The sequence below is a fragment of the Artemia sp. Qi Xiang Cuo genome, chromosome 1 (genome assembly GCF_049724085.1).
Source record: "Artemia sp. Qi Xiang Cuo chromosome 1, ASM4972408v1, whole genome shotgun sequence".
NCBI classification, from domain to species: Eukaryota; Metazoa; Arthropoda; class Branchiopoda; order Anostraca; family Artemiidae; genus Artemia; species Artemia sp. Qi Xiang Cuo.
The window spans coordinates 96,443,679-96,455,682 of record NC_142794.1 but is presented as its reverse complement, the minus strand read 5'-3'; the positions used below and the strand labels follow the sequence as shown (position 1 = coordinate 96,455,682).

Sequence of the window (12,004 nt, the reverse complement as noted above, 5' to 3'; positions counted from 1 at the left end):
GCAGTCAGCAATGGGGTAACACACATTTTTCCAGGGTTTTTTCATATTCTGCTTTTTTTTCTTTTTGTTCCCTTATAATTACTTCATAGTCCCAAACAGTGACACAGTGTTTTAACAACCAACATGCACAGTGTGTATTCATTTAGTTCAACACTCCCCTAAACATTCACTGAAAGTTTCACCTTAGTACCCTTAGCCCAAGTAGTACTAGTAAAAGTTACCATAGTAGCAGCAGTAGCACAAACTTAGTACTATTTCACTGGTTCAATATCCCCCTTAACATGTCCTGAAAGTTCCAATTTGATACTCAAAGCCATTCCTAATGGCTTTGCTGATATGTTTTTTTGATAACTGGCATGTGTATGGTGTTCTGATTTAGTTCAACATTCTCCTTAGCTTTCCTTGAAAGTTTCACCTTAATACCCTTATTCTCAGTAGTTGTAGTAGTAGTATGCACATGTTTACTTTTGGTAACTTCAATATAATCCCCTCCAACATAGCCCAAAGGTTATCTAAATACTCTCAGTTATCTCTGGAATTTTGCTGATACCCCCTTTTGACAACTTGCATGCATATAGTGTGTTTTGATTTAGTACAACATCCCCTGAAAATTTTACCCTAATACATTTATCCTTAGCAGTAGTAGTGGTTGAAGTAGTAGCAGTAGAAGTAGTAGCTGCAGCTTGTATATGAAGCCTTTTGGTCAGTTTAAAATCCCCTCAACATACCTGAAAGGTTTAATGCAATACTCTATGCTGCTCCTCAGATATTGCTGATACACCCTTTTGACAACCTGTGTGCACATTGTATGCTTTGATTCAGTTCAACTTTCCAGAGAACATTCCCTGAAGTTTCACCTTAGTACCCTTAGCCATAGTAGTAATAATAGATGTACAAATAGGAATAGTAGTAGTAGTAGCAGAAGTGGTAGTAGTAGTATCCACATATTGTTTTTTGATCAGTTAACATTCCCCTCATCATGCCATGCAAATTTCAACTTAATACCCTAGGCCATTATTGAGACATTGCAGATACATCCTTTTGATAACTGGCATGCTCATTTAGTTCAACACTCCCCTCCAACATTTCATGAAAGCTTCCCATTTGTACCCTTAGCCTTTTTGGAGGCTCAGGAAAAAACATGGCCCCTTTCCCAATAACTAATCCTATGTATCAACAATTGGCAATTTGCATAACTGAATGCCCCTACTCAAAGGGCTGTGGGGTTTATTTCATTCCTAGAGCATAGTTACTCAATCTTTCAACAATTCTGAACAAACTGGTACACAAATCAGATAGAAAAAAAGTGAAGGGCAATGTACCTAGTAGTCAGACAACTAACCACCACTTTTACATTTTTCTTGTATAAGCATGTGATCAACCTGAGTATTTTAACCATAAATAACGATAACAATTGAACTGGTATTCAGTAGGGAGTCAGTATTAGGAAAACGGTTCTATCCTGCTTTCTAGGGCCATAATAAGAGAAAGGTTGAGATGGATAGGACACATTATTCAGATGAAGGATAACAGATTACAAAAGATTGCCCTATTATGCAAAACATCTTATGCCAAACAAAAAGCAGGTTGTCCCCAAATGGGGTGAGAGAAGGTTGTAATAAAGGATTTAAGGGTAATTGAAAGCTTCTTGGGAGAATGTAGACAGACTTTGAATGTGCTGGGATGAAGGAGGAGTAAGCATAGCTCTGTTGGCATCAAACAGATTGGGGCTGTAGTGAATTGCTAGTAGTAGTAGCAGAGGGTTTTAAAATGTAGATAATTATGGAAAGAAACATAAAAATTCTATAGACACACTTCATATTACAAGTAAAAATTTCATTAGTAGTATTTTTGTCCTTCACTTCTGCATGTACCAAAGGGTGTATTGTCAGAATTCCAATTATTATGATATGAATTATCTAGTTAATGTAATAGCATACCAGTATTCTATTGGTGGTGTAGTGATATGTTCTGTTGATTCCATTAGGGACCTTGGTATTGTTTTTAATAATCAATTAATGTTTGATAAAGATGTATTAGCTGTATTCAGTGTTGTTACTAGCCAAAATGTTTGGGGGGGAGGGGGACGGCAAGAGATTTTACTGATTGGCTGGTCATTTAACTGACTGTTTTTTGTCAATAATTTACATAATGTCTGTTTTGAAAAAAATACATAAAATTACTGCACGGGTCAGTAAAACCACTGCATTTACCAACAGATTTTGATACATATGTCACTATTTTATGCTGTTTATTTAACCAAATGGAAAATTGTGGCACTATCTGTAAAATTATGGCTGGAGTTGGTAAAACTGCTGGGTTTACCAACCAAGTTCGAAACTTCTGTAGATGACATGTCAGTATACTAATGGTGTTTATTAAACCAAACATAGAATTTTAGCAGCATTGGAAGACTTATTTTGTTTTCACCAAGAAAATCTTATTCACAGCTTATGAAAAAGGTGCAAAAACAGGCATAAAATTTTGTACTTTACTTGAAGTACTTGCCTTGTGAGTGCAGTTTAAGATGTTTAAGCCTACCATTTCTGCAATTCAGGAGGGATAAATTGGACTTAATATATTTCAAATTGCAAGGTATTGATAATTTATCTTTCAGCAATTTCTTTCAGTTTAGCCATTATTTGCCCACAAAGCAGAACAAATTAAAATTATCAGAAAAAGGTTTTACCTTAAAACCTTAAATTGCACTTGCTAGCAATATGGACAAGTCCAGGGTATGTCAGTTAGTGATGATAGGGCTGCAGGGAATCAGCTTCATCCCATTGCGTGAGCCATAGTTTGGTCTCCCATTCCTTATCAAGATTTGCTTTGAAACTGTCAATGGATGGTGAACTCACTGTCATTTTGCTCAGATCATTCCAAAGGCTTATGATGTGGTTGGAGAAGAAATGGTTCCTCTTCCTTGTATTAGTAGGCTTCCGAAACAGCTTCACTGAATGACCCCTGGTTCTTGATGACTGGGCAGGCTGGAATAAGTCTTTGTCATCAGTCTGGAGCAGTTTGTAGGTCATTATCATATCACCTCTTCACTGACGATGTGTTAGAGTTGGTAGCTTGAGGCATTGCAGTCAGCATGCATACTCTTTGTCTGGCATTGCTACAAACATTCCAAATTCTAATCTTGGTTTCACCAGGCTCTTGTAGAGTTTTGTGATTATTGCAGGGGATCTACTTGTCATTGTGTGTTTGATGAGACTGAGAGTTTGGTTTGCCTTTGCTACTGCAGCTCAGGTGTGGCAGTTGAAATTAAGGTGTTCATCTACAATGACCAACCCCCTGATCTCTTTCAGAGGAACTCTCAGAAAGTGGTTGTCTCAGACCTACATTTACTGACATAAGAGTATTGCCATCATGTGTTGTTTCTTCCAAAATGGAGAACCTTACACTTATCTACATTTAACTTGAGCATCCATATCTTGGCCCATTTGCCAAAGCTGGCAAGATCTGACTCTATTGAGGCCACACTTTGCTGAGTTGCTTCAAGTCATTGGCGTACAAGCTAAGTTTGCCTGTAATGGTTCTTGGAGAATTGTTAATGAATACAATGCAGAGTGTAGGTCCTAAAACTGTTCCTTGAGGAACCCTGCTTAAGACCTCAGCTATTTCTGAGTAGTAAACTCTGCCACCTTTGCCAAAAACTCTGACCAGCTGCTTTCTTCCCTTTAAGAAAGACATGATCCAGTCCACCACACCCTCTTCAATTCCAATTGCCTTCAGTTTCAAATGAAGCCTTTGATGGCAGAAGAAAGGTTGGACAGGGTTCTTTGTAAATTGGTCCAATAAATCATGTAATATGTTACCTGACCATGTCATCTCAAGAAATAATGTTACAGCTTTGGTCAAAACCTCCTTTTTTAAGGGCAGTATATAGAACCATAATATTTATGGCATTTGTATATTTTGTTTTACTCAGTATCCATAAAATGAGTTTCATGAATTTGTCTCTTTGCACATTCTGGTGTACTTGCTTACTCACTGTAAGCTTGAGCCTAAACTTGAGTAATGCTACCCAATCTTGGGCATGGAATCTAAAATTTTCAAGGTATCTAGATCAAGGACAGACACTATCATAGATGCATCCAACCTAAGGCAAGTGCAGTGGAGCTTAATAGTCTTATGTTAACAGGCTAGGATTGGAGAGTTACTTTTGTAGTTTCTTACATTAAAAGAATTAGTTGTCCTAGATTGTAGTCAGCCAATATATACTAGCATAGTTTTGACCACAAATCTACAACATTGTTTCCAACATAGGGAGCCTAGTGTATAGAAGATTAGCTTAGGAAAAGTTGCATGACAGCAGTTCTCCAGAAGGAAACATCTTAATAAAATAAAAGTAGCACCATTAGATTCATGGGTGCCCATAGACTGAATTTTAGGGGGGGGGCTTACCTGGTATAATTGGCACTTCCAGTGCTGTATAATTGAAATTTCAGGACAAATTATCAAAGGCAGCATGACAGCACTCCCTAAGTCAAGGGCAATGTGGGCACAATATATTGTTTGTTTTTTTTTAGACCAGGGCACTTCTTATAGAAAGAAAGATCATAGGAACTTCAAAAGAGCTCATGGAGGGCAACCAGCTCCCCCACGTCAATCACTTCCCCAAACACATCCAATCAAAATTTTGAGATAGTCATTTTGTTCAGTGTAGTTTTAAGGGCCCGAAATTACGACTTTTGAGAACAACAACCCACCCCCAAACCCTCAGAGCAAGGGTTGTAAGTTATGCCCTGTGGGGATATAAGGTTTTTATAGAAAGGGTGGTCACATAAACCTCAGAGGGGCTCATTTGATTGGTAATCAGAAGTTCTACTGGCCTTTATAACAGTCAAAAGTGATTGGAGGTCATCCAGCCCCCCCCATACACCAATCATGTTCAGCGTAGTTGAAAGATCCAGAAATTATGTCTTTAAGGATAACCCCCCCTCCCCCATATAGCCCTCAGGTCAAGGGTTGTAAGTTACACCCTGGGGGCATATAAGGTTTTTATAGAAATGGTGGTAATATAAACTTCAAAAAGGACTCATTGGATTGGTAATTGGAAGTTATAGTGCTCTTTTTAAGTGTCAAAGTGATCAGAAGGCAAAAAGCCCCCCCCCCCCACACACACACATACACAAGTTGTATTTTCAAGAAAAGCATCTGATAGAAACTTTAAGATGGCCATTTGTTTTCATAGAAACTTTGAAAAGGACTCAGTCAGTTGGTAATTGAAAGCGCTAGTGCCTTCTTTAATAGTCAATAGTGATTGGAGGGCAACCCCCCCCCCCCCATCCCCATCATTTCCCCAAACACTTCCAGTCAAAATTTCGAGATAGTTATTTTGTTTGACATAGTTCAGAAGTCCAGAAATTATGGATTTGATGATGAAAACCCCCTCACAGTCCTCAGAGCAAGGGTTGTAAGGTATACCCCAAGAGCATTTAAGGTTTTTATGGAAACAGTGGTCATATAAACTTTGAAGGGGGCTCATTGGATTGGAAATTGGAAGTTGAAGAGCCGTTTTTAAGAGTCAAATTTATTGGAGGGCAGCTGTATCCCCCCCGCGCACATTTCCCCCCAATGCATCCAACAGAAATTTTAAGATAGCCATTTGTTCAAAAATAGTCCAAAGATCTCATAACATGGCCTTTGGGGTTGACACAGCCCCCCAAAGTATGGGAATAAGGGTTTTAAGTTATGCCCTTTTATAGGAACTTCCCAACCAGCTCCCCCTCCCCCACGTCAATCACTTTAGGGTTTTATGGGATGTAAGGTTTTTATGAAGAGGTGGTCTTGTGAACTTTAGGGGAGGCTGATTTGATTGGAAATGCATACCTCTAGTTCCATTTTAAGAGTCAAGCATGATGGAAAGAAAATAGCACCCCCCCCTCTTCTCCCTGATATCCTCTACTCCCCAAACAACATTGATCAAAATTGTGAGAAAGCCATTTTGTAGCCAATAGTCCAAAGAGAATATAACAATGTCTTCAGTAATCAAATATAAGAAATATCTAGGCAGACATTGAATTAAATCAAAACAAACTATGAGCATGTTATTATTATTATTAAGTTAGATCTTTAAGATTAAGTTGTAGGGGATTTTGAACTAGCCAGAAGGCACTATGTGTATACTTTTAGTACTACAACTACAGTTACTGTAACTAATGATGCTTAGAGTATTAAGGTGAAACTTCTAGGAAGCGTTTAGGGGGTGTTCCAATCAAATGAAAAAAACTGCATACATGCTGGTTTTCAAAAAGGCTATAATAGATAGAAATATCATTGAAACATTTAAAGAAGCTAATTTGATTCAAAATTAAAAGTTCTAGTGTCCTTTCTAAGAGTAAAAAGAGATTGAAGGGCAATCAGCCCGTCTCTAAGTCAATTTATTTCCCAAACACCTCTAATCAAAACTTTCAGACAGCTATTTTTTTCAGCATAGTAGAACAGTCCAGCAACTATGTCTTTAAGGATAATGGGCATGTCAAACCCCTGCAACTATGCCAAACTATGGATTCTTATAGAAAAAAACTGAAAAGATATAACATACTTTTTTTCATGAAAATGACTTTGTCAATAAAAAATGAACTGAAATTCATCCAAAAAAAACTTTTCCACAAAACAAGGTTTTCAAAGAAAAGTATAGAGTTCTGCAAAAATGGGCAGAAATGAAGTCAAGTAATCATCCAAGCGTAAAACTACCACAAATCCCTATCAATATGAAACTCAAAATGAACAGTAATTAGAATAAATAGCCAAGTCAAACTCAAAACAAGCAGAAATTAACATTAGTAGGGCTGATAACACCAAGCCTTCTCAAGACCAGAACATAATTTGTGCTTTACTGAAAACAAAATGTATTTAAATGTTTTCCCTTTTTTTATTTAAATAAGTAAAAAACTCTTTTTACTCACTTTTTTTTACCCATTTTTAATTTTAAGGAATAAATATCAGTATAAGCAAATTAAACTGACAATCCAAAGTTGTTTTTTTTTTTCAGTAAAGCCTAAGTTATGTTATGAGAAGGCATGGGGGTTGTCAGCCCTAGTAATGTTAATTTTTGCTTGTTTTGAGTTTGACTTGGCTATTTATTATAATTTATGGTTGTTTTGAGTTTCATTTAATTGTTGATAGTGATTTGTGGTAGTTTTACACTTGGAAGATTATTTGATCTATTTTGCAAGGTTTCAATTTTATAACACAAAGATTTTCAAAGGTTAAGCAAAGGGAAAGGAAGCAAAGGTAGGTACTTCAAAATACCTTTCTATGACTTACTTTAGTTTGTAGATCCATCCCTGAAAGTTTCAGTTTCCAAACCAAATCCTTTTCTAAGAAAGCAAAAACTAACTAAACTAGAATTTTACCAGATGATCTATTTTTCAAGGTTTCACATTTATAATACAAAGAAATTTTAAAGGCCATCAAAAGTCAGGGACCTCTAGAGGGAGAAGGAGTGGAGGTAGGTACTTCAAAGTACCTTCCTGGGACACAGGCCTACTTTAGTCCATAGGCCCATCCCTGAAAGTTTCATTTTCATAACCTAACCCCTTTCCAAGATACCCAAAAGTAGAATTTTACCATCATTTCAAATAGGTCTGGTATGTGTATCCAATATTCAGCATAGGCCTAATAGCTCATGCTCAATATCTCAAGTCTACACACAGTAGGCTACCTGGTTTTAAATCAGATATCAGGCCTATAGACTTACAGGAGGCCATCAAGATTGAGGGGCACTTTCAGCATAATGACTCCTAGCCTATTGTGTTGAAAATGAGCCTAAAACATGCAGTCAAATTGAAGCATACTGTTTTTAGTGTATATTAATTTTTAATACAGCCAAGGGCTGTACATGAGACCATCAGGGATGTGGGTGAATTGTCACAAGTACATCTTTAACCATAAAAAAAACATAAAATAAGCAATCTAAAATGCATCTCCTCATGGGCGCCAATATGCTGAATTTTAGGGGGGGGGGGCTTACCTGGTCTAATTAGCACTTCCAGTGTTGTATAATTGAAATCTCAAGACAAAATATCTTAGGCAACGCGATAGCGCTGCCTAAGTAAAGAGAGATGTGGGCACAATATATTGTTATTTTTTATACCACGGCACTTCGTATAGAAAGAAATTTCATAAGAACTTCAAAAGAGCTCATGGAGGGCAACCAGCCCCCCCCCACATCAATAACTTCTCTAAACACATCCAACCAAAATTTTGAGATAGCCATTTTGTTCAGCATGGTTTAAAGGTCTGGAAATTATGACCCCTCCCCCCACAACCCTCAGAGAAAGGGTTGTAAGTTATGCCCTGTGGGGATATAAGATTTCTTTTATAGAAAAAGTGGTTGTATAAACCTCAGAGGGGGCTCATTTGATTGGTAATCAGTATTTCTACTTGCCTTTTTAACAGTCAAAAGTGATTGGAGGTCATCCAGCCCCCCCCCCCCACATACATCAATCATTTCCCCAAACACATTCAATCATAATTTTTGAGATAGCCATTTTGTTCAGTTTAGTTGAAAGGTCCAAAAATTATGTCATTGAAAATAATCCCCCCCTCTATATAGCCCTCAGCTCAAGAGTTGTTAGCTACACCTTGGGGACATGTAAGGTTTTTATAGAAATGGTGGTTGTATTAACTTCAAAGAGGACTCATTGGATTGGTAATCAGAAGCTATAGTGCTCTTTTTAAGAGTCAAAAAGATAAAAAGGCAAATACCCCCACCCACATACACATTGTATTTTCCTGAAATGCATCTGATAGAAATTTTAAGATGACCATTTGTTCTTGTAAAAACTTCAAACAGGGCTCAGTCAGTTGGTAATTGAAAGTGCTAGTGCCTTCTTTAATAGTCAGAAGTGACTGGAGGGCAACCATCCCCCACACCCATCATTTCCCCTAACACTTTCAATCAAAATTTTGAGTCAGTTATTTTGTTTGACATAGTTTAAAAGTCTAGGAATTATGTCTTTGAGGATGAAAACCCCCTCACAGTCCTCAGGGCAAGGGTTGTAAGGTATGCCCTGATGGCATTTAAGGTTTTTCTGGAAATGATGGTTGTACAAACTTTGGCTCCTTAGATAAGAAATAGGAAGTTGAAGAGCCATTTTTAAAAGTGAAATTTATTGGAGGGCAGCTAAACCACCCCCACATCTTATTTTCCCCCAATGCATCTGATAAAAATTTTAAGATAGCCATTTGTTCAAAAATACACAACCCCCCAGAGTATGGGGATAAGGGTTTTAAGTTATGCCCTGGGGGGATGTAAGGTTCTTATGAACTTTAGTGGAGGCTTATTTGATTAGAAATGCATAGTTCTAGTTGAACGATCTAGCAGAAATGACATCAAGTGATCATCCAAGCATAAGACTACCACAAATCACTATCAATAAATAAATGAAACTCAAAATGAACAGAAATTAGACTAAATAGCCAAGTCAAACTAAAAATAGCAAAATTAACATTAGTAGGGCTGATAACCCCCATACCTTCATAAATATCTACCAAATCATATTATTGAATTATGAATAAAGTGAACACATCATTCAATGCCTTTTTTTATGCTCTATACAAATATAATAATCATTTTTGTTGAAAATGAATTTTAGCCCCCACCCCTGTATATACCAATTTAGGGTATATATTTGCACATTAGAAGGGGGGAGTTTACTTACATCTTATTTACATCAGAAATAAAATTTACCCCCACCCCCTAATGTGCAAATAGCCTATATACCCTGAATTGTATAAATATGGGTGGGGGTAAAATTCATTTCTGGCAAAATTGATTATTATATTTGTAAAGAGCATAAAAAAAGGCACTGATTGGTATATTCACTTTATTTGTAACTCAACAATATGATTTGGTAAATATCTACCCATGCCTTCTAAAGACCAGAACATAATTTGTACTTAACTGAAAACAAAATATGTTTAAACATTTTGACTTTTTTTACCCATTTTTATCTTAAGGAATAAATATCAGTATAGGTGTATTAAGCTGATAATCCAATGTCATTTTTTTCTAGTAAAGCCTAAGTTATGTTCTGGTCTTGAGAAGGCATGAGGGTTGTCAGCAATAGTAATGTTAATTTTCACTTGTTTTGAGTTTGACTCAGCTATTTATTATAATTTATGTTTATTTTCGGTTTCATTTAACTGTTGATAGTGATTTGTGGCAGTTTTAAACTTGAAAGATAATTTGCTTTGATTTCAGCTCAATTTTGGCTTAATAGAGGTCTTCACTTTTCTTTGAAAACTTATTCTGTGGATTTTTTCTAAATTAATACATATATATGACACTGTCATTTGGCCATGGGGGGGGGGCGGGGCCCCCCCCCCCTTATGAGTACCCATTCCTCTCCTTATGTTCTAGCGTGTTTTCTTCTAAAGAGCAACTTTTCTGCAATTTTACCCATATTATTATCAACATGAACCTGTAGATTACCTCAAATTCCAAAAACCTCTCAATCTTTTGGGTTACAGGGTGGGTTTGCACCCTCCCATCAGAAACAAGAACAAAGAGTTCCTGGAAGTCTTCAGCTAAACCCTCACAATGACAGAGCCTGCAATTCATAATATTGCTGGTAGAGCCCATTTCATTTCCTAGGCTTCATGTTTAAAGTATGGCAGCGTTTAATTTGAGGGGAAATATTCTGGGCTTCCACCCTCTGTGATTTAAGTTTGATTTGAGTCTTTGTTATTATTTTGATGAAAATGATATCACTGACGCTCAGTGTTGCCACTCCACTAATACCAAAAAGCGGTGCTGGTTGATGAAAAAAGAAGTGTTTTTAGGGTTTCCTTTCTACCGAAACACAGTATAATTTATGGTATATTTTGATACCCGAAACGCAAATGCGTCACCACTAGTTTCAACAAAAAACTTACTTTTTAAAAGCAAATAATTCCCTGCTACTTTTCTAGCAAATGGATACTATTGTTTATTACTTTTTTAAGTGGTAGATTTTGCCATGGAATTTGATCAAGAAAGGTAGAATAAAAATGAAAAGAGCCACCACCCAGATACCCACCCCATATATAAAAGGGAAAATTAGTCGCCAATGATAAATTCATATCTTTTCCCCACTTTCTGGCTCTCTCACCCGTTCTTTTTACTAATAGCTCGTCTAGGCCATCCGTTATCTAGAAAATTGGAAGCAGGATAATCTACTCTTTTATGTTTAAACTAGATTAAAAGTTTCCTTGTCAATATTTGTTTCAAATACTGTGTATACTGTCGTTTATTTTCCTCGATTATTCCAATTTTGGTTCCTCTGATATGCCGGCCTTGAAAACGAAAAAAAGAGATTAATGTGCCAGTCTACACTTCCAGTCTTCCGCCACATTTTTTTTTAAGAAAAAAGACAGTTTGAGCACTCCAAAAGACGAGAATGCTAGATTTAAAAGTTTATACTGGCTAAGCAAATATTAAAACGACATTCTCGAAATAAATGCTCATTTTTTTTTCTTCTTTTTAGTTTAGACGCTTTGCGCTACAAAAATAGTTTTTACACAACTTACTTCCTTAAAAAATATTTCAAAAAATTAACGTAAAGAATAATACAATTTTTAGTGATGCTTTTCTACAATTTTCAACTTTTCGTGAGAGCATATTATTTACTTACTTTAAAAAAATCCTCAGCATGGTTTGGTTTTTGATTTATCGGCATGTTTTTACTCCTTCTCTCGCCCCAAAGCAAAGTAGGTTGTGACACACTTGTCTACAAAAGATACCAAAAATAACTCTTGCAGCTTTTATGGGATAAATAATGTATAATGACCCAGAGGTGTGGCATTGTCTGAAAAAAGAGAGGGAAAAATAGAAAACGAAATGGCTAGCAAAAAATTTTTACTATGACCACGACTAGATTTTAATGACAATTATCATATTGAAGATTCTAAAACGTTAAAAACAATCATTCTCATAGGCAGACAAAGGTCACTCGGTATCAAAAGCATTGTCATGCTCATCAAGACCTACAATGGCTGCACTATGCAA

At 36.5% G+C, this 12,004-nt stretch overlaps 1 protein-coding gene across 1 annotated transcript in view; it reads right to left on the bottom strand.

Annotated features, from left to right (window-relative positions):
* Positions 1-10,695, bottom strand: part of LOC148956964 (uncharacterized) — a 64,525-nt gene extending 53,830 nt beyond the window's left edge. Inside the window, exon 1 of the mRNA XM_089097030.1 lies at positions 10,451-10,695. Coding sequence (XP_088953156.1) covers positions 10,451-10,600 — 150 coding nt within the window. The 5' untranslated portion in view covers positions 10,601-10,695. The remainder of the gene's footprint in view (positions 1-10,450) is intronic.
* Between the last annotated feature and the right edge of the window lie 1,309 nt (positions 10,696-12,004).